Here is a 23411-nt window from a genome sequence, read left to right as displayed (position 1 = left end):
ACTTAAAGAATAAGCATTATTTGCCAGTGCTGATTATATCTTCCTTTATCAATCAAATACCTTCATCACTTGGCTCCCAGGACTTCACCCTCTTTGGGCTTCTTACTGTCCTGGCTGTCACTTTCAATTCCTCCTTGTCTTTTCCACTTCTAATTACTGGAGCTCCCCAGTCCTAAGTCCTTTACCCTCAGTTCAATCTATACTGACTCCCTGGGAATTTTGGCAAGTCTGTCGGTTTAAATATCTATATGCTAATAACACTTAGATTTATATACAGATGATCCCTGACTTAATGATGATTCAACTTATGATCTTTTGACTTTCCAATGGTGCAAAAGAGATGTGCACTCAGTAGAAACCATACTTTTAGTTTTAAAATATGATCTATTCTCAGGCTAGTGATTTGCTGTATAAGTTTCTCATGCTGGGCAGTGCAGTCACAGCTCAGGAGAGGCAGCAACTTATACTCTACAATAGACTGTGTTACTGAGCTAGGGTGTTCAGTAAGTTGCATTAAGTGCATTTTCAATTTATGATATTTTCAACTTACAATGGGTTTATCAGGACATTACTACATCTCAAAAGAAGAACCCTCTTGAGTTAGTTTTCTGTTGCACTGACAAAAATAGCAGAAATAAACAGATTAAAAGGAGAAAAATATTTATTTCAGCTCAAGGTTTCAGAGGTTTTTCAGCCCATGGTCAGTTGGTTCCACTGCTTTGGGTTTGAAGAAAGGCAGAACATCATGGATATGGGAACATATGGTGAAGGAGGCTGCTCACCTTATGGTGTTCAGGAAGCAGAGAAAAGGGGCCAAGATAAGATATACCCTTCCAGGCATGCCCCAGTAATCTATTTCCTTCAGCTAGGCCTCACCTTCTATAGTTTCCATCACCTCCCAACAGTCCATTCAATTATGAACCCATCAATGGATTAATCCACGAATGTGATCAGAGTCTTCATGAGTCAATCATGTCCCAAGAGGCCCACCTCTGAACGTTGCTGCATGGGGGACCAAGTCTTCAAATATGAGCCTTTGGAGGATATTCCAGATCCGAATCATAGCACTTCTCTTGAATTTCAGACTCATAGATCCTGCAGCCAAACGTATATCTTCACTCATATATTTTCCCCTATATTATGTCAAGTCCCTAATTTATGCACCAAGGCTCAGAGAATTGTTATACGTATTATATAAAAACCAAAGAAAGAAAGAAAATCTCACTTGCCCCTACACCAGCTCACATACAGAAACTGCCAACAAACAGGGTCCCTCAGAACAGCTCTCTCCTGGGATCCATGTGAAATGGCCTCATTTGATTATATAAATGAAGATCTCCAGAAAGATCTTCACAGTCCACATCCTAATAAAAATTCTGAAAGGACAAAACAGGGAGTTAGATGAATGGTGAACATTAACAGGCAATGGAGTTAGAAAAAAATTGTGAGTACAAGATACAGCGTGTGGAATCAAATTGAGAAAAGAGCGAGCCCAGAAGGGAAGATTTTCCTTGCTCCTAATGAGGTTTCCTCCTGTGCTTAAAAGAGAGGAAACATAATAAAGAAATTAAGACTTTTTTTTTTATAAAAAAAGAAGGTGTGCCAAAGATAAAAATCTTCCCTATAATAGAAATAGATAAAAGCACTGCCAGATTCACCCTAAAGATAAACTACATGCAGGCAGGAATGTCTTGAAGATTTGGGTCTTCAAGGTGGATGGATATCCTTGCTGCAGGCTCTCAGAAACACAATCTGTACTCCCTGGTTGAACTCCTCCATTATTTGTGTGCTTGTTTTTAACGTCAACTAAAATGTTTTATTTTCCACTTATCTCTCCACAGTTTTTGAAGGATTAGTTTGTTTAAAAAAATTTTTGTAGTTGTAGATGGACAGCATGCCATCATTTTATTTATTTTTATGTGGTGCTGATGATCAAACCCAGTGCCTCACATGTACTAGGCAAGCATTCTGCCACTGAACTACAGCTCCAGCCCCATTGAAGGATTACTTTTGAGACACAACCACTGGCCTTCCAAAACCATTTGAGTTTGGCATGGCCATTTTGTTACATATGTGACTCCTGTATACCTGAATCCATACCTATTGAAATGCAATGTGAGCACTTTGGAAGAAAAAATAAACACATCTGTCTCTATACTTAACCAACAACAATCATCTTTTCCCATTGCTGCCAATGGGGACTGCCCACAAGAGATAACACTGCCTTTCCCTTAGAGAAGGCCACATTACAGTAAAGTGCTTTTTAATCTAAAGTCTTCATAGTATTATTCACAGTATCATACATTTTCATTTATTCACAAATACTTATTGATTTTTCTACTGTGGCAGTGAGTTGGTATGAGAGATTCTGTGGACAAGAGGTATTGTGAGTAGTATTCATTCTCACTCCTGTTTGTTCAGGATCTTGGCTTCATTGAAAAATGTTATTTGTCAATGGTGGTAGAAATTCTTCATCCTTCTGGGATCCACCAAATACCATATATTCTTTCTTTGCCATATATACTCCACATCTATAAGCTCCACATCCATGGATTTAACCAACTATGGATCAAAACTATTTGAAAAAAATTTCGTCTGTATTGCATATATACAGACTTTTTATTCTTGTCATGTCCTCCTAAATACACAATGGTACCTACACTGCATTATGTATTATAAATTATTTAGATTCAAAGGATACAGAGAACATACAGAGAACATTCAAATACTATATACCTTATAAAGGGACTTGACATCTGTGGACTTGGTTTTATCTTTAGGGGATGGGGAAATCCTGAACCCAATACTTCTTGGGTACAGAGGGAAAACAATATACATAAACTCATACACATATACACGTACATATACTTACATATAGACACACACAGAGCTTGGCACAAAGCATGTGTTCAATAAATCATTAAGGTGGTGATAGTGCAATAAGTAAAAACTAATTCATCTCTGTATTCCTAGATAGGATTCAAATGTAGACATTGTTTGGTTAGGGCTATGTAGGGCTTCTCATGAGGGACAATCTTCACCCAACCCATACATTTTTGGAGATATTTTTGGTTTTTACACTAATGTAGGGGGTTTTCTACTGGCAAGTAGAGGCCAGGAATGCTGCTTAACAGGCTACTATGCACAGGACATATTTTCTCCCAAACAAAGAATTATCTGATTTTGCCTCCCAACAGTTAAACATTCTCAGACCCTGACCTGCAGGGTGACATCACATTTCTTCTAAAGTGCAGACCTGATGCTCTCTCAGATCATTCCTTACAGGTTGTCTATATATAGATATATATAAACATTTGCCAATGTTCTATCATCCTTGGGACCTTCTTACTCAGCACACCAAGCATCTTGCATTTGGTTCAGTTGGAAATAACAATGATATTTATATCTCATCTACTATGGAACATGCCTGCTTTAAATCCTTTCTGTTGGCTCAATCCTCACAACACTATGAGGAGAGGAACTATCTATCACAACCTCAGATTACAGATGAAACTAAGAAACGAAAGGTTCAAGCAACTTGTCCAAGGTGACACACAGGGCCAGGGCTCGCTAGTGGTAGTTGGGATCAACCTCCAGCATTCTTGTTCTTAAAATTCCACATTGTATACCTCTCAGTCCACAAATGAGGTTGGGTACCAACAGTCATAAGGTAACAAAGAGTGTTTACATTAAGGAGGAAGCACACACATGCTTACCAAGGTGAAGATTAAAGTTCTGCCTTTAGATTGGTTATCACCTTATGTATCAAGAGATTACAAAATGTCAGTCCAAAAATCCACTCACACAAAATGGTGGACATGTTACTGAGATACAGCAACAGAAAAGAATGGCCCAGACGGTGGAATGAGACAGACATCATTACTCTAGGTACATGTATGATTGCACAGATGGTGTGACTCTACTTTGTGTACAACCAGAGAAGTGAAAAATTGTGCTCCATTTGTGTACAATGAATCAAAGAGTATTTTGCTGTCATGTATAACAAAAATAAAAAGATAAAAAAAAGAGAAACAAAAAAAATAGTGATCCACTGAAAACTCCCCTGGTGCTAATGAGAATGGGCCACTTGCTAGTGGGAATGGTAGGCAAAAAACAAAAAAATAAAATCCTATAAGCTTGAAAGAAGGAAGAGAGGAACATACCAGTTACTTGTATTTCATTTAAAGCATACCCCATGTATGAAAATTCATGTTTACAGACAAGATGAACTAAAATGACCTTATTCCTATTACTAAAGGAATCCATTTTAAAAAGGAGGAAGACATATTGAGGAGCAGAAAGGTGGGGGAGCTAGAGGAGGAGGAGCTCCAAGAGCTGGAGCTCTGGCCTGGATGTCAATGGTGTTTGGTGGGTTAGAATTATAACTAGGATCTGTTACTGTTCTTTTCCAATTATTCTAAAAACTTAAAGGTATCTTTAACAACAAAGGAATATGATTCAGTTCAAATGCAAGTTGAGGCCTTAGAAGCCCATCACATACAGACTAGAGGTTCAGTGTAGGGTCTAGAGACAGCCGATTGGAGTAGAACGCCAGGCCTTCCTCTTACCTGTTGTGTGAACTCGAGCAACTTGCTCGCTCTGCGTTTTGGATTCTTCAACTGTTAAACAGAGGATAATCATGGTCCTTCCCTCAGAGGTCATGTCAATAGTATGACGGCCATCAGTACCTAATTTTCATGAGCACTACATGTGTTAGCTACTGTTTTTACCAGCCATCAACTTTCTCAGGTCACTGATTTGTGGCCATCTCAGTATTTTTAATTCATAAATCTGTATAATGAGAATTTCTATTTCACAGGGTGGTTGGTGAGGATTAAATAACACAGAATAACAATGGAAAATTAGAAAACATCATACATATATAAGTGGGTATAATTTTAGGGAGCCCTGAAGCCACTTATTGTACCACATACATAAAAATTATTCTCCTGAACTGGGTGGAAGCATTTTCTAGTATCTGGAGCCAAAATCAAGTTACAATTTGCTTAAGTGAACTTAAAAAAAAAATTGGGGGGTGCTGGGTATTGAACCCCAACTCCCGTCACATGCTAAACAAGCATCCTACTACTATCAAGCTATCCCCCCTCAGCCCACTAGTAAACTTTAAAAAAAAAAAAAACCCAAACTTTTTTGGGTGGTTGACAGGTCAGCGGACTCCCAGATATGGAGAAAAAGATTAAAGCTAAGTCTGCAATGTCTTTTCTGTGTCTCTGTTTCTACTGCTGGCAGCTCAATTTAACCACCTAGAGCCAGCTAAAAGATGGTCAAAAAAGATAAGGAATGCCAGGTGTGGTGGCCCACTCTAAATCCCAGAGACTCAGGAAGCCAAGGCAGGCTTTCTAGGCCATTCTCAGCAACTTAGCAAGGACCTAAGCAACTGACACCTTGTCTCAAAAAAAAAAAAAAAAAAAAAAAAAAAAAAAGGAAGGTTGGGGATGTGCCTCTGTGGCTAAGTATGTCTGTGTTCAACCCCTGGTACCAAAACCAAAAACAAACCAAAAGAGTGTGGAGGGTGGGGCGACAAGAGTCTAGGCACAGTAACACTAAAGTCTTCATAATCTGAATCTAGGATGAGACCACTTTTCTTTTTATCTCAGTTCTACTTTCTAACAGTTCTGCTATCTCTGTAACCTGAAGGGAATAGAAGGGAGGAATACTGACATTTCTGCTTAGGGAATGTTTAGATAAATGCTGGGAGGAAGAGGTGGGACTTATAAGTACCAGTGAGGTTTTTCACCTCACATGACCATGCATGTCTCTTCCTCCTCCCCATCTGAACCCCTACTCCACAATCTAACATGCTCACCCTTCTGCTGTCTACAGAATTAATATGGTTGATCCTTCAATCTCCTTGCTTCCTTGGAACCTTCTCTTATTTTCCTCCTTCCCTTTATCATAGAGGCTTGCCACTGTGTAGGATTTCTGTTCTCCTCACACATTTTGAACAAGGCTAGTATGGTTGAAGTGAAAAGAATGATAGTGTGCCTGAAAATGAGATTAGGGAGAAGGACCCAGAACAAAGACTGCAGAAGTTGGATTCTACTTTGTCATGAAAAGCCATTAAAGGAGTTTTGAACAAGTTTTGTACATATTTGGTTTTTAAAAAGATAACTCCAGTTTCTTTGTGTTTAGTCTAAAGGGGATAAAAGTGGAATCGACAGATGACTGTAGCAAAGGCAGTAACCACAGTGGTGCTGGTAAAGGTGGTGAGAAGGGGTCAGATGTGGAATATTAAAATGGTAGGAACTGGAGCAACATTTTATTGTTTTTTCTTGCTGCTACTGTTTAAAATCTTCTATAGTACAAAGATAAAACAATAATGAAGACACACAAATTGGACCTTTCTCTGGCTAGAGTGTCTAGGAAAGACGGGTGCTTAATTTTATTTGTGCAGTATGGTTTGAAATGGCTTATCCCCTTCAAAAACCCTATTATGAGGCATTAAGAGGGTGGAAACTTAATCCAACTATGGTGATTAGTAGTTGGGCCTTTGAGAATTGATTAGGACTTAGGTAAGGTCATTAGGGTGGAACCCCATCATTGAAGACTGGTGGGTTTATAAGAGGGAGGATATAATGACACATGCACACTTCCCATGTGATGCCCTCTGCTGCCATCAAGAAAACCTCTCTAGATATAATCCCTAGACCTTGGATCAGAACCATGAGCCAAAGTAAACCTTTTTTCTTTATAACCCAATTAGTAGTATGATTATTAGCAACATAAAACAGACTATGACACTGTGAGTTAGAGCTTCCAGAAAAAAGCCTAAGAATGCTGTGAGGGCTGGGGTTGTGGCTCAGTGGTAGAGCGCTTGCCTAGCATGTATGAGGCCCTGGGTTCGATCCTTAGCATCACATGAAAATAAATAAAATAAATATTTAAAAAAAAAAAGAATCCTGTGAGAATCACAGCCTTTGGGATAGGAGTTCCCTGTGTTTCTCCTTTGCTAGCAAAGCAATAAAACTTCTTTTTCCTTTTTCTTAAAAAAAAAAAAAAATAGAATCCTGCCACAAAATCTTTTCTCTCTGGAGAAAAGAGAGGATCATCTGTTCAGATTGCCCAAAATGAGGAGCAAGTGGTAAATTTTCAAGATGAAAAGGACCAAAGGACTTTTACAAATAAAGAATCTTGAGTCTTTTGAAATCCTGACAATCATGCTGCCTCAGATCTGTGGGAGGAAAATTCATATAAATGAGCCAGTGTTCTCAGGAAATCAGAGATCAGTTGGTGACCCAAGAAAACCTGACCAAAAATTATGTGGGGAGAATTTTTCCCTGAGTTCAAAGAAACCCATGGTTAGTATCTATCTAACAGCAGAGTTTAAAACTCCAGTTTTCAATAGTAGAACAAACTGCCAACGCTGCCTAAGGAGAGATTGTGAAACCAGTGTTTTGATGACAAGGTGATGTGCACTGGTGTGTTTATGTCAATTAGTTTTATCGAGGTACAATTTATAAACAATAAAATCCACCCATTTTTGTGAGCAATTCAGTCATGTAGTCAAACCTGATACAGAAAATTTCCATCCCTCAGGCTGGTCTGAAGGTAGTGAGTTATCTCAATTGAATGATCAGACAGTTACAGAAAATTTCCATCCCTTATGCCACTTCAGTCACCTCTTACCCACTAACAACCACTAAACTGCTTTATCTCGTTACAGATTTGCCTTTTCTAGAATTTCCTAAACAGTATGCAGTAATTTGAGCCTGAATTCTTTCCCTTGGCATAATGCTTTTGCAATTCATCCCTGTTGTTTTCTCAGCAGTTTCTTTTTACTATGAAAAAAGTATTCATTACATGAATCTGTGGTTTGTTTTGCTTTTTCATCTTCTGATGGACACTTAGGTTGTTTTCACTCTATTACACCTGTTATAAAACTTGCAAAGAACTTTCATGTAAAGGCTATGGGTGAACATTAATTTTCACTATTCTTAAAATAAACTCCTAGAAGTGGAATTGCCATGCCAGGTGATAAGTTTGTCTCACTTTATAGGAACAGCCAAATTGTTTTCCAAAGGCCTATACCATTTTCCATTTCCATTAGTAACTTGATCCCTGCTCTTGAATTTTAGAGGGCTACGTAGAACCTAAAGGAAATATGAAAAACATAAGGCACATAATTTGAAGAGAAACAATAAGTCTTATTTCTCAAGAGGATGTGAACAAAGAAAAACATGCCCTGCTTGGATAAACATAAAGTTCTTGCAGTTAAAAATTCTGGATAGGATACATAATTCTAATAACACTGCTAAATTGCACAACACAGATGTTTTCACTGTCATCAACCAGAATAATATCCACTCATTGTATAGCATAACACAGTGAGTGATACTTAAATACTTTAAATGGATGAATGATTTTTCAGTGAGGGAACATATATGAATAACCTTACTATCTATCTCCTTCATGAGATACAGTAAGAGTTATACTAAAAATATTTGAGTCTTTATAGTACAAGTACTCAAAAGCCTGAACAGGTTTCATGTCACTTAGTGGGAATCTTTCCTGTGAACTCGCTGGTGGATGTGAAGGTTGGAGCTCTGGCTGAAGCCCTTTCCACATTTGCTGCACTCATAGGGCTTCTCTCCAGTATGCACTCTCTGGTGGATGAGGAGTTTGGAACTCTGGCTGAACCCTTTCCCACACTTGCCGCAGTGATAGGGCTTCTCCCCAGTGTGGACCCTGAGATGGATGCGAAGGTCTGAGCTCTGGCTGAAGCCCTTCCCACACTCATAGCACTGGTAAGGCTTCTCTCCTGTGTGGATGCACCGGTGAATGTGAAGGTTTGAGCTCTGGCTAAAGCCCTTCCCACACTCTCCACACTTGTAGGGCCTCTCTCCTGTATGGACTCGCTGGTGGATGTGGAGGTTTGAGCGCTGACTGAAGCTCATCCCACACTCCCCACACTCATAGGGTTTCTCCCCAGTATGGACTCGCTGGTGGATGTGCAGTTTGGAGCTCTGACTGAAGCCCTTCCCACACTTGTCACATTTATAAGGTTTCTCGCCCGTATGGACTGCGTGATGGATAAGCAGACTAGAGCTCCTGGTGAAGCCCTTCCCACACTTGTCACACTTATAAGGTTTCTCATCCGTGTGGACTGCTTGATGGATCAGCAGACTTGAACTCCTGGTGAAGCCCTTCCCACACTGCTCACATTTGTAGGGTTTTCCTTCTGTGTGGTCTCTCTGATGAAGTGGTATTTCTGAGTTCTGACTGAAGTCCTTGCCACACCCACCACATTTGCACTGTTTGTCTGCAGTATGGATTTTTTCAGAGGGGTGCACATCTGGGCTGGTAATTGGTATTTTCCCACAGTCATTATGGTTACAAGGTTGTTCCTCTGTGTGAGCTCTCTGATGACTACAGCTAACCAACTGTGATCTCCATCTGTAATTATCTTTACAGTTACAGTCAAAGGGACCCAGAGAACCCTCCAACTGTCTACTCTGGCAATTGGCCTCATGACCAAACAATGGTGACTCCAGTTCTGTTACATCAGACACAAGTTTAACTTGAAGGTTTTCTGAACAATGGTTTATCGAAAGATTTTCCCCTCTTATTACTTTTGTCTCAGTGCTTTCTTCAGTTACAAAGAGATCTCTGCTCTCCTGAAGATCCTGAAGTTCTTTCTTACAGAATTTCACAGGGGAGTCTTGTGTGGCCATTTGGCTTGGAATATCAAAGACAAATATATTTCACTTGCAATGTTTCTGAAATCATCACTTTGAAGAGTAACTACACAGGCTGGGGATGTGGCTCAAGCGGTAGCATGCTTGCCTGCTCGCCTGGCATGCGTGCGCCCCGGGTTCGATCCTCAGCACCACATACCAACAAAGATGTTGTGTCCGCCAAGAACTAAAAAATAAATATTAAAAAAAACTCTCTCTCTCCCCGCCCCCTCACTCTCTCTCTCTTAAAAAAAAAAAAGAGTAACTACACTATTACTATTCCTGTTTCTGGAACTATAACAAGATGCTTCTCTCCACTTTTGACACAGGGAAATGTCTCAGGATCCCCATGGACTTCTTTAAGGATTTATAAATGTAATCCAGATTCCAGGTATTATATTGTCATCTCTTTCAAAATTAGCCAGTAGATGCCATAACAGATCCTGAAGTTCTTTCTCTTGGTTTTCCACAGAACTTTCACTCATGTCTCCTAGGGAACAAGAAGAATTTAGTGATAAGAACCAAGGGTAAATTTTAAGATAGCAGACAGGAGTAGCTAAGGCCTGAAGACTTTGTAACCAGGAGAAAGTTCAGCTTGTCTTTCTAGTCATGTCCTTGGATTAATGTCAGGAGGAAAAAGCCTTGAGTTCAGAAGTCAGACATTCCCTTTCTGATCTAAAACAAGGCCAATAATCACGAAGAGGTTACTGAATCCTATACCCTTCTTTCCCACAAATAACATTTCATTTTACTGTATTTTATTTTTAACAAATTCTTATTTTATTGATACTCTACTTTCAGAGGTGTTGGGGATACAAGAAAACAGAAATCCTTCTGCTTAGCAAGCTAGAGCTTCCTGGGATGAAAGACAAATATAGCAACAACAATAATATCAAGGTAAGTGGTACAGATGTATATACAACATAATACATGCACAACTAGCAATGGGAGCACAAAGTAGGGGAAATCAACCCAAATCTTGGGGCCTTGGAAAAATTTCTCAGAGAATATGATGGCCAAAGCGGGGGGAAAAAGTGAAATGTCCCTAGGGCTTGGGAGGCTGAGGCTCTAACCAAATTAGCAAGACTCTGTCTCAACACTTTACAGAAGAAAAATGATCGGTCAACAAATACATGAAATAATGTTCAACATGTCTAGTAATTACAGAAATGCAAAATAAAACTTTACTGAGATTTCATCTCACTCTAGTCGGAATGGCAATTATCAAAAATACAAGTAACAATAAACACTGGTGAGGATGTGGGAGAAAAGGTACACTCATACATTGCTGGTGGGACTGCAAATTGGTGCAATCACTCTGGAAAGCAGTTTAGAGATTCCTCAGAAAACTTGGAATGAAACCACCATCTGACCCAGTTATCCCACTCCTCAGTTTATACCCAAAGGACTTAAAAAATAGCATACTACAGCGATACAGCTATACCAATGTTTACAGCAACTCAATTCACAATAGCTAAGCTATGAAACCAACCTAGGTCCCCTTCAACAGATGAATGGATAAAGAAAATGTGATGCATATGCACAATGGAATATTACTCAGCCTTAAAGAACGAAATTATGGCATTTGCCAGTAAATGGATGGAACTGGAAACTATCATGCTAAGTGAAATAAACCAATCCCCCCAAATCAAAGGTTGAATGTTCGCTCTGATATGTGGATGCTGACTCACAATAGGCTGGGGGAGGGGAGGGAGGTTCACTAGATTGGAGGGGGGCGGGGGGGCGGACAGAGGCAGGGGAGAGGGGAATGGGAAAGTCAGTAGAATGAATTGTACATATACATGAACATTTTGAATGTTCAATTACATGACCAGTAACTCCACATCATACACAACCACAAAAATGGGAAGTTACACTCCATGTATGTATGATAAGTCAAAATACATTCTATTGTGATGTATAACTAAAAAGAATAAAAAATTAAAAAACAAAGACCCTGTCTCAAAAAAAAAAAAAAAAAGCTGGGGATGTTGCTCAGTGGTTAAGCACCCCTGGCTTCAATCCTTGGTACCAAAAAAAAAAAAAAAAAAAAAGTGAAATATGGAGAGAAAATATGTGTTTGGAAAAACTAAAAGTAGCTTATTGTAAAGCAGATTAAAAACAAAGGTAACAGTGGGACTGGAGGGTGTAGCTCAGTGGAAGAGGACATGCCTAGCACATACAAGGTCCCAGAGCTTCATACCCAATTCATTTTTTCTTTCCTTCCTCTCTCTCTCTCTCTCTCTCTCTCTCTCTCTCATACACATATACACACAAAGCAAGAGGCAGAGCAAAGGGCTTGCTGTCTGACACTGAGTTCTTCCAGCCAAACTTAGCATTAACTGAAACCTATTAAGGATTTACATTTAGGGTGAAATAACTGTGATTATAAACACCACTGGAAAGCAAGACTTTAGATAGACAGTTGCTATAGCAATTCATAAAAAAAAATGGTAAGGGTGACTGTTGTGGAGAGACAGAGAGAAATTCATTCTAAATCATGTGATAAAAACCAAAACCTAGAAGCCTAGGGGAAAGAAACACTAAGCATGCTCTCCAGGTTCCCTGTCCGAGTGACTGGTGTGTTGGTGCTATAATGGATAGGAAGTGAAAGGGGAAAAGGTTGAAGTGGGGAAGGAGACAGATAACAAACTTAAAATTTGACTTGTTTAATTTGTGGTGCTGGTGGGGTGTTGTTATAGCTGTCCAGGATCAGAGAGCTACATGGGTCTAGAATCCTAATAGAATTGGCTCAGAATACACAGTTTACTTACTGGTATGTATGCTAGTTAAAACACAGTGTCGGACTGAGGCTGTAGCTCAGTGGCAGAGCACTTGCCTAGCATGTGGTTCAATCCTTAGCACCACATAAAAGTGAAACAAAATAAAGGGACGTTGTCCATCTATAACTACAAAAAAACATTAAAACACAGTGTAAATATTAGATTGCTATTAGAATAGAAATGTTGAGGAACTTCTAGATGATAGAAAACAGACAGATTAGGAATGATGGGAAAATTAAAGAAAAAAGTACACAGCTCAAATCATGTATAGGAGAAGAATTTGGAGGTAAGGGATTCTCAAAAAGTCCTAGAAATTTAAAACCAGACTCTAGAATCAATAATATAAAGCAAGACAGGCTTACTAATTCAAGTTAAGCATTTCAAATGCACATGTTGTCATTAGTAGCACCACTCTCCCAACTTTCCTCTTGCCCACAAAACCTGAAATTTTGGTGACTAACAGCAGAGACCCCATATAAAGTCTCAAGAAACACCATCAGCCAGCCAGAAGGCTCCTAATAGTATTACTTGGGCTGAAGAGAGAAGCAGAGGTTGGGTTATTGTTGAATCTATACAATGACAGGACCAATTAAGGTACAAAAAGAAGCAACTGACTCCATATGTGCCCAGGATAGCCTTATGGTAACCTCTGAAGCAGACTTCTGGAGAAAGCAAGATAGCCCAGAGCTTGAGCTGGAGAAGCAGGACTTGCCCAAGTAACTTACTGGAACAAAGGGGTGGCCTTTAAAAGTGGCTTCTACCATCCACCATCTAAATTTTCATTAGATTCTCCCAAGCCCAACCAGCAGAGGAATCCCTAAAGTAGAACACACATGTGCCACAGTGGTAGAGCATTGGCTGAGGATGCACAGTATACCATCATACTGGGAATACAAGACTTTTGAAAAAATATAAAAGGAGTCAATTAAAAAATATATATAATCGGACTAAAAAAAAACTACTAAGAGGCACAAACTCAAGAAACAGTGAACAGAGGAAATAGGATTTTAAAGGTACATAATTAAAATACCAGAGAAATCAGAGGATATCATATTTAAACACAACTGGATAATATAAACATACTGCTATGAAAAATAAATCATAATTCTTCTAAAAAATGACTAAACATAAGTAATACCTGCTGTACCCAACTAAAGCATTCAAGTATTGGCTGCATAATTTTATGTTACAAGAGCTAGTAGGATACTCATTCTGCACATGAGGAAACTCAGGCTGAAAAAGCTTAAGTGACCTGTATCACAGATAAGTGTCAGGCTATCTTATTTTAATGGCGAAAAAGAAAATATGGCTAAGCTGGAAGATTGAGGGATTCTCCTAGAAGAAAGATAAAAGTAAAGGTCCATTTCCTACTAGTATTATGAGGGTAGTAATGGCATAATAAAGTCAGAGAAAATTATCAAAAGAGATAACAAAAAATTTCTCCCCTCAGAAATCAAGATTCAGAGCCGATGCTAAAATGGTATGTGAAAAGACCCATAATTTTTAGGCACAGCCTTATAAAACCTCAGGAATTCAAGAAAAACAAATAATAACAAGGCCAATCAAAACAACAAAACAAAACAACAAACCCAAAACAAAACAAAAAGCTGGGCATGGTGGCACACGCTTGCAATCCCAGCAACTCAGGAAGCTGAAGCAGGAAGATCACAGGCTTGAGAGCAGCCTAAGCAACTTTAGGGAGACCCTGTCTCAAAATTTAAAAAAATTAAAAGATCTGGGGATATAGTTCAGTCGTAGAGCACACCTGGGTTCAATCCAAGGAAATAATAAAATAATAAAAACCCCATAAAACCCCCAAAATGCTAAAAGCAACCAGATAGGAAAGCCAGACTATGTGTAAAAAATATGAATTATATGGACATTAAACAAAATCTGGAGAAAAAGTGATTGTGCAATAAAAATTCTATGGGCTGGGGTCTTAGCTCAGTGACAGAGCTTGCCTATATGTGTGAGGCACTGGATTCAATTCTCAGCACCATATATAAATAAATAAATTAATTAATTAATTGTCCATTAACAAAAAAAAATTGAAAAACAATTCTATACACAGTCAATCCAATAGAAGGAAAAGAGATATTTTTTAAAAATATTTATTTATTTAGTTAGTTATAGTTGGACACAATACCTTTATTTAATTAATTTATTTTTATGTGGTGCTGAGGATCTAACCTAGGGCCTTGCACATACTAGGCATGTGCTCTGCCGCTGAGCCACAACCAGAGCCCAAGAGATAATTTTTCAGATAAGAAATAATTCAATTACTGAAACATTCAGAGATGGACTGCAGTTTTTTTTTTTAATTAAGGAAAAGAACAAAATAGAGGACACAGAGACAAATCCACAAAATTACAACTACCTTATATTAGACCAAGGTGCTAAAACCATGCAATGGAGAAAGGATAGGATCTTCAACAAATGGTGCTGGGAGAACTGGAAATCCATATGCAACAAAATGAAATTGAATCCCTTTCTCTCACCATGCACAAAAGTTAACTCAAAATGGATCAAGGAGCTAGAAATCAGATCAGAGACTCTGTGTCTAATAGAAGATAAAGTTGGCCCTAATCTTCACCAGGGGGGGTGGGGTGGGGTGGGCAGGCCCCAAATTTCTTAATAAGACATCTATAGCACAAGAGTTAAAACCAAGAATCAACAAATGGGACAAATTCAAACTAAAAAATTTTTTCTCAGCAAGAGAAATAATATGCGAAGTGAATAGGGAGCCTACATCCTGGGAACAAATTTTTACCCTTCAAACATCAGATAAAGCTCTAATCTCTAGAGTATACAAAAAACTCAAAAGGTTAAAAAACAAAAAAGCAAATAACCCAATCAACAAATGGACCAAGGACTTGAACAGAAACTTCTCAGAAGAGGATATATAATCAATCAACAAATACATGAAAAAATGCTCACCATCTCTAGCAATCAGAGAAATGCAAATTAAAACTACTCTAAGATACCATCTCACTCCAATAAGAATGGCAGCCATTATGAAGTCAAACAATAATAAGTGCTGGTGAGGATGGGGCAGGGGAAGGTACACTCATACATTACTGGTGGGACTGCAAATTGGTGCAGCCAATTTGGAAAGCAGTATGGAGATTCCTTGGAAAGCTGGGAATGGAACCACCATTTGACCCAGCTATTCCCCTTCTCGGACTATACCCAAAAGACCTAAATAGAGCATACTACAGGGACACAGCCACATCAATGTTTATAGCAGCACAATTCACAATAGTTAGAATGTGGAACCAACCTAGATGCCCTTCAATAGATGAATGGATTAAAAAAATGTGGCATTTATACACAATGGAATATTACTCAGTACTAAAAAATAACAAGATCATGGCATCTGCAGGCAAATGGATGGCATTAGAGCAGATTATGCTAAGTGAAGTTAGCCAATCCCTAAAAAACAAATGACGAATGTCTTCTCTGATATAAGGGGGGGGTTGACTCAAAATGGAATAGGGAGGAAGAGCATGAGAAGAAGACTACCACTAAATAGGGAAGAGAGATGGGAGGGAAAAAGAGGGAGAAGGGGAGTTGCACGGAAGATGGAAGGAGAACCTCATTGTTATACAGAATACATATATGATGTTGTGATGAGAAAAAAAAGTGTGTTACATTAGATTGGATAGAGAGAAAGGATGGGAGAGGAGGGGAGGAGTAGGGAGGATAGGAAGGGCAGCAGAATAGAATAGACAATATGATTGATGTATGTACATTCCATGTATGTATTATATGTCAAAATACATTCTGCTGTCATTATGACTAAAAAAAATAAAAATAAATCGTATGGTAAAAAAGAAAAAGGAAAAGAAGATGCATGATAGAATTGCAGCAAGCAAATACGTCAATAAAATACATAATTAGGTTGCATCTACAGTTAACATATAAAAAAATAACCCAGACTCTACAATAGCAATATGGAATCAAAATCCCCTGAAATAAGATATATATATTTTTTAATTCAAGTATTATCCAAACATGATGGTGCACACCCATAATTCCAGCAGTTTGGGAGGCTAAGGCATCACAATTGCAAGTTTGAGGCCAGCTGGGGCAATTTAATGAGAGCCTGTCTCAAAAATTTTTATAAGGGCTCGGAGTATAGATAGTTCAGTGGCACACTGCTTGCCTGCCTAGCATAAGCAAGGTCCTGAGTTCAAGTCCTAGCACTGGTGGAGGTGGGGGGGGGGGAAGAGAAGCAAGTATTAGCTAGAGTTGTGAAAAAAAAAAAGGAATCATAATCATAATACATACTACTTAACTCTAAAATGACCCATAAGTCCAATGTAAAAAGCAATGTAAGCATTAGTTACTGAAAGACTAACATACAGGAGAATAAGAATGCTAGGGGAGGTAAGATCAAAAAGTTGTATCCTTGGGCTGGGGATGTGGCTCAAGCGGTAGCGCACTCGCCTGGCATGCCTGAGGCCCAGGTTCGATCCTCAGCACCACATTCCAACAAAGTTGTGTCCGCCAAAAACTAAAAAATAAATATTAAAAAAATTCTCTCTCTTAAAAAAAAAAAAAAGGCTGTATCCTTTAGTAGAACAAAACAGACATTACTTTATGTATATACGTGACTGCATGCCCAGTGTGATTCTACAACATGCACACTCAGAAAAATGAGAAATTATATCTCATCTATGTATATCAAAGTGCACAAATGCATTCTACTGTCATGTATAACTAATTAAAACAAATAAAAATGTTAAATTAAAAAAAGCTATATCCTCATCTCTGATATGAAGAAGTCAATAGAAAATATCAAATATTGATAAACTGGGAAATAGCAGTATATCACAATACTACAAATTAAAATTAAAATGATGCAGAGGTATTATTTCCCATTTTTTATGCCAGCACAAACTCAAAGTCTAAAGGCATACTTCCCAAACTAGTATCACTCATCATACTTCAGTACAAACTGGTATCACTCATCACGAAGGAAGAATATTTTGATAGTTATCTATCAAAATCATAAAGGTGTGCATTCATGTTCTAGATTTCCAGGCAATTATATAAGATTAATCACCTTATGTGGCTTGTAAAAGCCAATGACTAGAATCTGGGTAGATAGTTGTTAGGAACATAAAGAAGCTTTTTCAATGTGTTCCTTTTCAAACTTCTTTTCTTAACCATGTAAATACATTTATTATTTAAAAAGAGAGATAACAAACAGCTGTCTAAGCATATGGTTTGGAATGAAGACACACTCAATAATGAACAGCTGAAAGGATCACAACTGAGTGCCCTTAGGAAGCCTCAGTGTGGCTGGAGGAGCAGCAGATAACAAAGAACTGCTTTTATCATAAGCCTTTTGTTACAGTTTGCTTACCTAGTAAATATATATCATTGTGTTTACAAATTTTAAGAATAATGAGAAGAGCCAGGCACAGTGGTATACATCTGTGATCCCAACAACTTGGGAGACTGAGACAGGAGGATCACAAGTTTGAGGACAGTCTCAGCAATTTAGCAAGGCCATAAACAACTTGGTGAGACCCTGTCTCAAAATAAAGAGTAAAAATGTTCAGTGGTAAAGAGCCCCTGGGTTAGATTTCTAGAACCAAAAAAAAAAGAGTAATGGGAAGAAAAAAAAAAGAACACAACAACAAAAAACCACATTGACACAAATAGAATAAAAAAAGAAAAAATGACAAAAGAAAAACCACTAATTTGAGGCCAAAATTATCAAATAATGAAAGGATACTATTTCAACATCCTCACTGTACAATACTTGGGAATGGCTAGTGGCTACAAAAATTACAGGTGTATGAAATCAATGAAGGAGAAATTTTATTGATAGCTTTCACAAGTAGTAATAAAACTTTGTGGTTATCAGATTTTTAAATATTTAAAATAATATAGCTGGGCATGGTGGCATATACCTGTAATTTCAATGGCTCAAGAGGGTGAGGCAGGAGGATAGCAAGTTCAAGGCCAGCCTAAGGCTAGCTAGGGCAACTTAGGGAGACCCTGTCTCAAAACAAAAAATAAGAAGTGCTGGGTAGGTAACTCCAAAGGGATTCAATCCCAGCACTGAAAAAACACAAAACAAAAAACAACAACAAAACCATAATCACCACCAAAAAACCTGCAATAATACAAAGAATTAATGTATAATTAATACATTTAGGAAAAAAGTTTTTTCTCTACTAAATTTGCAGTAGTCAATTATTAAATATTGACCATGTACATACAGCACTGAAAATAGAGTCAGTCTCCCATGTCTGTGGATTCCACATTCATGGATTCAACCAATTGTGGATGAAAAATATCTGGGAAAAAAACTATGCCTGTAACTGAACATGTACAAATTTTCTTCTTATCATTATTCCCTAGATAATATAGCAAAACAACAATTTATCTAGAATTTACATTGTATTAGAAATCATGTAAGGTTTGCAAGAGGATGTGCATAGCTTACATGTAGATACTAAGTCATTTCATATGAGTTTTGAGCATCCTCAGATCTTGATATCTGCAGGGACCCTGGAACAAATCTATGGATACTGATGGATGTCTGTGTTAGATAGCTGGCTCTCTCCAGGAACCTAGCTGGAAACAAGGAAAATATCAGACTTGAACATCCAATGGTTAAAAGAAGAACATATAAAAGAATATGCCACTGGGTCTGAGACTGTGAGATATAAATAGAAAGCTTTGAAAGGGGGGGGTCAAGTGGAAGGCTTAATAAAAGGTTTCATATAGATTTGAACTTCAAAAAAAAAAAAATCTTAAAGGGCAAAACCAATCAGGAACCAGAGCATGGGATAATCAAAGGATTGAACCCAGGACCTTATGGATGAACTCCACCACAGAGCCACACCCTAGCCACTGATTTTTTTGTTTACTTTAAGCTATTTTAAATTTATTAACACTTAAATTATTATTTTTACTTGCTTGCACATGCAATGTAAATGCCCTACCACTGAGCTACCTCCTTAGCATTTTAAATTATTTAAATTGTACAAATTTATAGGGTACAGTATGATATTTCAACACACACACACACACACACACACACACACACACACACACACAAACACACACACACAGTATGTACTAAAAAAATGAGGGTAATTTATGTTTCCATCTCTTTATCATTGCTTTGTGTTTGAAGACTTCAAGCTCTTCTCTTCCAGGTATCATAAAGTATATAATTGACTATTGTGAAGTGTAGTCACCTCATTGTTCTGTAGAACTTAGAATTTATTATTTTTATCTAACTGTGTCTGGGTACTTATTCTCCAACTTCCCACTGTCCTCCTCTACCTCCTACTTGCACACTTAAGCCCCACAGAGTTTAGCTGCACTTAAGGTTTGAATTATGGTAAAAATTAGACAGATTGTTAACTTAAGTTTTCAAGCTTAAATTAGATATTATACATAGACTTGTCTCCCTTATTTATTTATGTATTTATTTATTTTTGGTACCAACGATTGAATGCAGGGGTGCTCAACCACTGAACCACATCCCTAGCCCTTTTAATTTTTATTTTTTATTTTAAGACAGGGTCTTGCTAAATTGCTTCGGGCCTCACTAAATTGCTGAGGCTGGCCTTAAACTTGTGATCCTTCTGCCTCAGCCTCCTGGGTTACAGGGATTACAGGCCAGTGTGGCCATGCCCAGTGACTTTTCTCCCTTAAATGTCACTTATCTGTCATTTTTGGATAAAAAGCCAGAATTACCCTAGTTGCTGGTGTGGAGGCTAAGCTCCCTGTCTGACTTTTGAGGTCTTTTGTGTCCTGTGGTCTATGGAGCATTGTTCTCTGCTGCCAAGTTCACCCTTCTTTTCAGCTAAGTCTGTTTTCCTGTGGTCCTTCAAGTGCAAGCACAAGTGCATGTACACACAGTGAAATTTGCAGATACTGAGGATGGGGAGAAAGAACTTAATAAAGGCCTATTTCTAAACGAGGGGACTAGAAAAACAAAAGTAAGAATATGAGAAGTTAAAAAGGAAAAGTCTTAAAATTTTCAACACTCTGAATTTGAAGTAGCCCTGGATATTCAAGTACTATCTATCCAAGATATCTATCCATGGATATCTATCCATGGCCAAGAAAACACATGGGAGTAGAGTTTAATATGAGGATAGAAAAATAAAGACATTAGGGCTATCAAAATAGAAAGGTAGTTGAAGCCTTTTAAATATATATTATCTCTTTATTCAAATATCTACACACAGTATGCATTCTCAAGAGGGGCAATATCACCCCCAAAGGGATGAGAATTTGTTCTTAACACATTACACTTGGTTTTTAGTCCTCTAAAGCAATTCTACTTGGCAAAATCTTATTCCTTAGTACTTAATTTCTGTTGGAGAGAAATTTAATTCAATTTGTCTCCTTAGGAAGAAATGGTTGTGAATCATTGACAAATAGTGATGGGGTGTATAGTGATCAAAATACAAATAGGCAGCGGGGTGCCATGGTGCACACCTGTAATCCCAGTGGCTTGGGAGGCTGAGACAGGAGGGTCATGAGTTCAAAGCCAGCCTCAGCAAAAGTGAGGCACTAAGCAATTCAGAGAGATCCTGTCTCTAAATAAAATAAAAAATAGGGCTGGGGATGTGGCTCAGTGGTCCAGTACCCCTGAGTTCAATCCCCAGTACCAAACAAACAAACAAAAACAAACAGGGGCTGGGGATATAGCTCAGTTGGTAGAATGCACAAGTCCCTGGGTTCAATCCCAGCACCACACAACAACAACAAAAACATACAAACAAACAAACAACAACAACAAAAAGGCAGGCTTGGAGTGTACCTTATGATAGAGCATTTACCCTAGCCATCTGTGAGCTCTGGGTTCAATCTCCAGAACTGTAAAAACAAAACAGCCCTCTGGGATTTCCAAATTCAGAAGAAAGTAAATCTGCAGCAAAAAGAAATATGAAGGAGGCTGGAGGAAACAGGACAACTATGACCTCAAACAAGGCAAAGAATTTCAAGAAAAGGTTAACACTGTAAAACCCATTAATAAAACTGATAACAGTAAATACTCTGGAAGAGAAAAAAAAAGAAAGAAAGAAAAGAAAAAGGAAAAACTCTGAAGGGGACAAACAAGCCAGCATAGTGGCACACACCTATAGGTGTGTCCCAGCTACTTGGGAGGCTGAGGCAGGAGGATCTCTTGAGCCCAAAGTCCAAGTCTAGCCTGGGAAACACAGAGATACCCCATTTCAAAAGTCAAGCCAGGTATGGTGGCACATGCCTGAAATCTCAGTGGCCTGGGAGGCTGAGGCAATAGAGAGGATCTTAAGTCCCAAGGCCAGCCTCAGCAATTTAGTGAGACTTTCAGCAACTTAGAAAGATGCTGTCTCAAAATAAAAGACAAAAAGGATAGGGATGTTGCTCAGTGGTAAAGCACCCCTGGGGTCAATCCCCAGTACCAAAACAAAATAAAAAATTAAAATACTTCCTTATGAAAGTTTTGCTTTATTGCTTCAAGTAAGCAATTTTGGTATCCATGTAAAGCACAGGCCTAGGACATGAAAATACATAATTCTTACCACTCAGAAGTATTTTTCAACCTCCTCTCCAGGTTTAGCTTGAAGAGCCACACTTATCAAGAGAAGAACAACCAGGAATCTGCCACAGACTGAGGCAGGGAAACCCTAAAGAGCCACCACAACAGTATGCTTTTTTTCAGTCATTTTTGTGGTGTCTGTTTTTGACTACAAAATGGTAATTTCACATGACTTAACCTAGTATGTGTCTATTCATCTTCCCAACTAATTAAAAATTCTTTATCAACAGGATGTATTATCTTTTCTGTGATTCATAATAATTCATCTAACTACTGCCCTTGGATACATTTAGTAAGCAACACATTTTTTTCACTACTTTATTTATTTATTTATTTTAGTTTTTGGTACTAGGGATTAAACCCACAGGTATAAACCCCAATCCCTGGTTTATAAAAAAGGAACACGTCTGGGTTCTGAAAAGGATTCAGTGAAGCCACTCACTAGTCTCAATTCTTTTTTTTTTTAAAATATATATATTTTTAAGTGTAGATGGACACAACACAATGCCTTTATTTTTATATGGCACTGAGGATCGAACCCGGGTCCTGCTCGTGCTAGGGGAGTGCTCTACCACTGAGCCACAATCCTAGCCTAGTCTCAATTCTTAATAAAGTTCTTCAACTGCTTAGGATAATTAGAAAATATCCTTTGGTATAAAAAAGAATTAGGAAACAAAGACTCCAATAAGCAATGTTCAGGTTTGTAATGTTCTTACCCGCTGAGACTAAGTTCCTGTAATTTTCCACCATCACAACTCTGTACAGCTTCCTCTAAGCAAGATCCAGGTAACTGCACTCTTCCTCAGTGAAACCATACACACATCCATGAATGTTACTGGTTCCTAAAATATTAGGAACCAACAACTACTGCACAAATGCCCTGGAAAAGTGAAATTGGTAGCACTGGAAAAGGTGAGAAGAGTTGAGAAGTTTGCAGATCAGGGATCTGAGCAAACTAAATCAAGTTGTGTTGGAAAACCTTTCCTTTTCCAGCTACTTTGCTACTTCCATTCAAATTTTCCCCTTTTGTCCACTACCCATCCAAGCTCAAGCTATCAGCTATTCCATTTTTCCTTGTCATTGTCATCTCATGGTCATTGCTATGTTGTCTTTTTTTACAAAAATGACAGTAGAATGTATTTATGCACTATGATATATCATACATAGATGGAATATAATTTCTCAAATCCCATTCTCACCATTATCCTGACAACCTCAACACTAGCAACAACTGACCCCACATTCTGACCTTGCATTTGTTAAACTCCATTGAGCCAATGATCTCAGTCTCATTTCATTAAATCACAATAAGTATAATCAAGAATAGTTTACTCTTTGATTCCTTCACACTTCTTTCCATTTCATCCA

General features: G+C 38.2%; 1 protein-coding gene and 1 long non-coding RNA gene across 5 annotated transcripts in view; one reads left to right on the top strand and one right to left on the bottom strand.

The window, feature by feature from the left end:
- Positions 1-643: 643 nt before the first annotated feature.
- Znf239 (zinc finger protein 239) overlaps positions 644-23411 on the bottom strand; it is a 29917-nt gene continuing 7149 nt past the window's right edge. For all 4 annotated transcript variants that reach the window (XM_040273823.2, XM_040273825.2, XM_040273824.2 and 1 more), the window contains exon 3: positions 644-10185. In XM_040273823.2, coding sequence (XP_040129757.1) covers positions 8514-9692 — 1179 coding nt within the window. In that variant the 5' untranslated portion in view covers positions 9693-10185 and the 3' untranslated portion in view covers positions 644-8513. The remainder of the gene's footprint in view (positions 10186-23411) is intronic.
- Positions 10181-22275, top strand: LOC120885902 (uncharacterized). Its single transcript, XR_005728699.2, has 3 exons — positions 10181-10398; positions 10497-10592; positions 22059-22275. It is a non-coding gene; the product is annotated as an uncharacterized LOC120885902 (long non-coding RNA).

This window comes from Ictidomys tridecemlineatus, chromosome 1 (genome assembly GCF_052094955.1).
Source record: "Ictidomys tridecemlineatus isolate mIctTri1 chromosome 1, mIctTri1.hap1, whole genome shotgun sequence".
NCBI lineage: Eukaryota > Metazoa > Chordata > Mammalia > Rodentia > Sciuridae > Ictidomys > Ictidomys tridecemlineatus.
Note: the sequence above shows the minus strand (reverse complement) of the source record. Positions and strands in the feature narration are given on the sequence as shown.